This window comes from Blastomyces gilchristii (genome assembly GCF_000003855.2).
Source record: "Blastomyces gilchristii SLH14081 genomic scaffold supercont1.1, whole genome shotgun sequence".
Taxonomy (NCBI): Eukaryota; Fungi; Ascomycota; class Eurotiomycetes; order Onygenales; family Ajellomycetaceae; genus Blastomyces; species Blastomyces gilchristii.
The window spans coordinates 3,853,836-3,858,820 of record NW_003101682.1 but is presented as its reverse complement, the minus strand read 5'-3'; the positions used below and the strand labels follow the sequence as shown (position 1 = coordinate 3,858,820).

Here is a 4,985-nt window from a genome sequence, read left to right as displayed (position 1 = left end):
TCATAAAGCCTTCTTCTAAAGATCTTGAATTGTTCTTATCAATCTAGTTCATTCTATTCTTTCTAAAGAATGCTCAACCTCTATTGACTTCTGTCAGTAATCTATCAAAAAACACAACATTTTCAATCTTATATTTCAGACAGATATAATCAGTTCTGATGACAATTAATCATTCAATAAAAGCTCTGTTAGATTCTTTGCTTTTAAAGATTATTTCAATAAGCTCTTTAAATAAATGAGTTCTGTGTACAGCAGGTCTCTCAGAAAAGTTATTCTCTATAATAGTTCATAGAGTATAAGCTAATAATTTGAACTTCTTGAGTATAGTGAAATGAGTCTTAGTCTGCAGAACAATTGCAGATTACATGTAATTATATAATCAAAGATTGCATTCTTTTCAGAAACATTGCATGTTCATAGTAACATTCTCATCAAGATTATTATCTTTAAGAATATCATCAGTTTCAGACTACTCTGTAGTTAAAAGAATTTCCTGTCTTCACATGAAGTAGTTAATGAATTCAGTGAGAACTATTAATCTTTTGATAAGTCTTACTTAGCTTCTGAATTCTTCAAGAACTTTTATTATGACAGATGTCTTTTCTTTTCATTAAAGATATTCTGTCAGATCTGCTCTCATCTCATCATCTGCAGAGTTACCTCTACTGATCTTCATTCACTCAATCTCATGCTGAAGTCTTGCAATTTCTAGTCTTATACAAGTCTTCTCACTCACTGAGCTATTATTATTCCAGTCACTTGAGCTCTCTGCATTGTCTGACATCTTACTAATACCTTCAATCAGATCTTTATATTCATTGAACTCATCAGACTGTTTCTCTGTGATGATTTTATTCAGCTTAAATATCTCAGAAGTCATCTTCTGATTTATTATTCATATTAACAGTGATCTGTGATCTTGTATTTACTGCTCTGACATTTTCTCATTTCTTCATCTTAAAGACATATATTCTTTTGTTAAGTCAGATGTTCTTCTGAATCTTAGATTAATCATGAGTTTAATTAATTAATAAATCATCTACGCACACTTGTAATGACATGTTAAGATATCAATTTAACACATTATTGTGATTATTTATTACTTATGAAGAGCTTTATAACCTTCTGAAGAATAACATTATTATATTATACTGTAATCTAACTACATGAGTTACACTAAATGAATAGATTGAAGTGGCACGTGACTAGAGTAGATGTAGTAATCATCAACATCTACTCTAGTCACGCGTCACTCTCTGTAAGAATAAGTGCTCGCAGGTGATTATTCAGGTGTTTGCAGCTTGGCATGATATGTACTGTTAACTACTAGAAGTATTCACAGTAGAAAGATAAACTATAGAGATTAAATATATAATAGCATTCAAGCTGAGTTGTGAATAGTATTCACAAACTTCAGTCTATATAGTTGTGTGTAGTCAAGGGCCGCTAACTCTATTAGTTACATGAGAGATAGAAATAGAGATAAAAAATTCATAAGAAGCAGAATTTCTTACATACTCTCTCCTCTCTAAGACTTCATTTACAAAGTCTTTCACTGAGTGACTTCATAGAATCAGCTCAGCACTGTAGTAATACTCACTAAAAACTCTTTATATCTATAAAAAATCTCAGTGAGGAAAAATCCCTTGTTATTATAAAGAGAAAAGAGTCTATCACTTAATTTCTTATTTTATAAGATTCTTTATAGTCTATAGATTCTTCTCTGACTACTATACAGATTCATCTCATATCTTCTATATAGAAGAGTTTCAGTTAACTCTCAATCATTTTTATAAGATTCTTATGTAATTATTACACAGATTCATCTCACAGATGAATTACTCTCTATAAGATCACTCTTATTAAAGAGAAGTATTCATAAGTTAATCTTTCACTCATTCTTATGAATCATTATTCTTTAACACTGTAGAATTATAAGAAATTTTCTATTCTTTTATCAACTCTGTAGAATTATAGAATCAAGATATCTACAGTCTGTAATCACTCATTATAGTTATATAGAAAGATTCAGATCTGCAATTCACAATCACTCTTTATTTATTAGAGTAATCTAACTATTTCATAAAATCACTCACAGTATAACTAAATCTCTCTAGAGTAGTATAAATATCTCAGATCTATTTATAAAATTTCATCTTCTTTTTTCTTTTTCTATAACAGCTCTTATTTTTATAAACTGTGAGTATCTTCATTTATCTATGAAGTATTTTCACTCAGATAATAGAGAGAGAGTGTTTCTAACAATATCTATATATTGATTCAAGAACTTCTTAAGAATAAAAATATTTTCAATTTCAATATCTTCACAAATAATGTCTGACTGCTGTTAAGCTTCTTATAAGCATTCTCATAACTTCTCTGATTACTTTTTATCAGTTGATGAAGCAGTAACATCACTGCTCACAATAGTGTCTTCACTTCTCTCAGCTCTGTCATCACATCTGATCTTTGAATCAGTGATCAATCTCATGCCTTCTTCAGATCAGCTTCTGACTTTAAGCAGTGTAGTCTCTCTCTTTACTGTAAGTCTTCTTATAAGTAATTTCTTACAGACTCTAGCTAACAGTTCTTATAAAGCTTTTAGTTTTATCAGTGTCTTCTACAGCTCTGCAGACCTATAATTACTCTCTCTCTGCTCACACAATCTCTGATCAGGTATATGTAAATATGTCTAGATTCTCTATCAATGATTCTCACATCACAGCACATTTCTGCAATCTCATTGTTAATAGAAGATGAGTTTTCAGATATCTGTAAAATCTGAGTAATTAAGACAATGCAAATGTCATGAATTTATAATAAGAGTTAATCTGAGTAGATGAGCTCTCTTTTCACATCTTAATTATTTTCAGACTGAATACTTTAGCATAACTGAGAAAGTGAACACAGCTTTATAAGAGATATCTAATCACATACACAGATAATCAGCTCTCAAGACTCTGTTATAACTATATATACTCTGATGTCTGACTTCTCTGAAGTCTGTGTATTTCTAATAATTTTTATGTCAAATGTAACAATTATCTGTACTGCAGGTATGATACTCTCTGCTTCTTTGAAGAAGAAAATTGATAGTTGTGAGAGAATTGAGTATCATAAGTATTAAGAATGTGAGTGTGAGTTTTCTTTATTTTTTCTTTATTAATCTCTAAATTGTGTTTACAGCTCTATTTTTATTTTCTTATTTTTTAGCTTTAATAAGAGTATAATTTCTTCTTCTCTTTATATACACTGCAGACTGTTCATCTCAGTAGAAACTCATTATCTTTTAGACTAGAATTTATAAATAACAGTGTTAATATCTTTATTATAATTAGATTCTTAGTGAAGACTGTATTATTCTGACTTATCAGAATTCACAGTATAAAAGTTATGTCTCAGCTTCTACAGATATCTTATCTGTTCAGATAGTTCTTAAGTGAACTTATTCATCTTATCAGAATATTCTTATCACTGAATCTTGAATCAGAGCTTATATTCTCACTTCTCTGAGTTAATAATCTCTTTGATCTGATATTCTCTTTCACTCTCTAGTATCTTGTAAATAGAGTAATAAGCTACAGAATTCTCTTCTAAGAATTTCTTATATTCATAGAGTAAAGAGATATGAAAAACATTATATATCTATAACTCAGATGACAGCTTCAATCTATAGAACTGTGAGCTAACTTTCTTCATAATCTTATAAGATTCTATTTATAAGAGATTTAACTTCTTACTAGATCTTTATATAATAATATTTTCTAGACTCAGTCAGACTCTATTATCTTTCTTTAAACTCTTTATAATATGCTTAAAGTCATAGTATCTCTTCTAATACTCTTGAGTCTTTCTCAAGAATTCACAGACTTTCTTCTGAATCTTCTGAATTCTCTCAGCCTATTCACAGGCATTATCACACTCTATAGTGTACTTTCACAGATTTATTAGAATTATTTATGAATGAGTCTCAGTGAGCATCTTAAAGAGGGTTTTATCTGTACTGATATACTTTAAGTTATTATACACAAACTCTATAAGTGATAATTAATACACTCAGTCATTCTGATTGTAATTAACAAAGCACTGCAGATATCATTTTAATATACTTATCAGGTATTCTATCTGATAATCTGTCTGTTAATGAAAAGTCATGCTTAGATCTTATAAGATCTTCAGTATAGTTATCAGATCAGATCAGAACTCTTCTACAAAGATTAATTCTCTATTTAAGATAATATTTACAGACAAGTCATGCAATCAGATCACATCACAGACAAAGATATAAGTTAAATTCTTTCACTTCAAGTTCTTATAAGTGAGTATAAAGTGTGTTATCTTGATAAGTCTCAGTGGCCGAATGGTTAATGCGGCCACCTGATAGCACCTTGGCTTGGGAAACCAAGGCGCGTGGGTTCGAAACCCGCAGGGGATACATTAAATCCGGAACTCAAGCACCTCAGGTTTCTAATAAATACAGAGGTGTACAAATCGCTTCAATGAATCGCTCTATGTTTCTGGGCTGGGAAGTTATTATTGCATGTATCTAATTGTCACTTCTTTGTATTTTCCTATGTTCTTGTTATCTTGGCGTGGTCTCAACACCTGTATTTCCTTCTGTATAACCAACACTTGACCTGTATTTAACATCACGCAAGGACTCATCATAAGCTCCGCTTGCATATGAGTATAATAAAAGAATAATAATAATAATAATAATAATAAGTGTTATCTTGATGAAGTAATTCACTATCATCAGTACACTGTCAAAGCAGACATTATATATATTCTTACTTTCAGAGAGACTTATAAGAGTATTCATTTCTAGCTATTCTCAAGGTTTCTATGAAATGAGTAGAGGAGTAAGTTCTTTATATAGTCTGAATCACACTACTTATAAACTCTGACACATAGTATAAGAATTCACTATCTTCTTCACAAGTTCTCACATCTTTGATCAGAAGTATTTTCTTATAAGTAACTTA

At 30.1% G+C, this 4,985-nt stretch overlaps 1 protein-coding gene and 1 pseudogene across 2 annotated transcripts; one reads left to right on the top strand and one right to left on the bottom strand.

The window, feature by feature from the left end:
* Nucleotides 1-676: 676 nt before the first annotated feature.
* BDBG_16123 (uncharacterized protein) lies at nucleotides 677-880 on the bottom strand (the record flags this gene model as incomplete). The annotated part of the gene is made up of 1 exon (XM_031724132.1): nucleotides 677-880. The coding sequence occupies one exon, from the start codon at nucleotides 878-880 to the stop codon at nucleotides 677-679; it is 204 nt and encodes a 67-aa protein (XP_031575848.1).
* Nucleotides 881-4,346: 3,466 nt separating this feature from the next.
* BDBG_16122 lies at nucleotides 4,347-4,435 on the top strand (annotated as a pseudogene). Its single transcript has one exon. The product of its transcript is annotated as a tRNA-OTHER (tRNA).
* The last annotated feature ends 550 nt before the right edge of the window (nucleotides 4,436-4,985 follow it).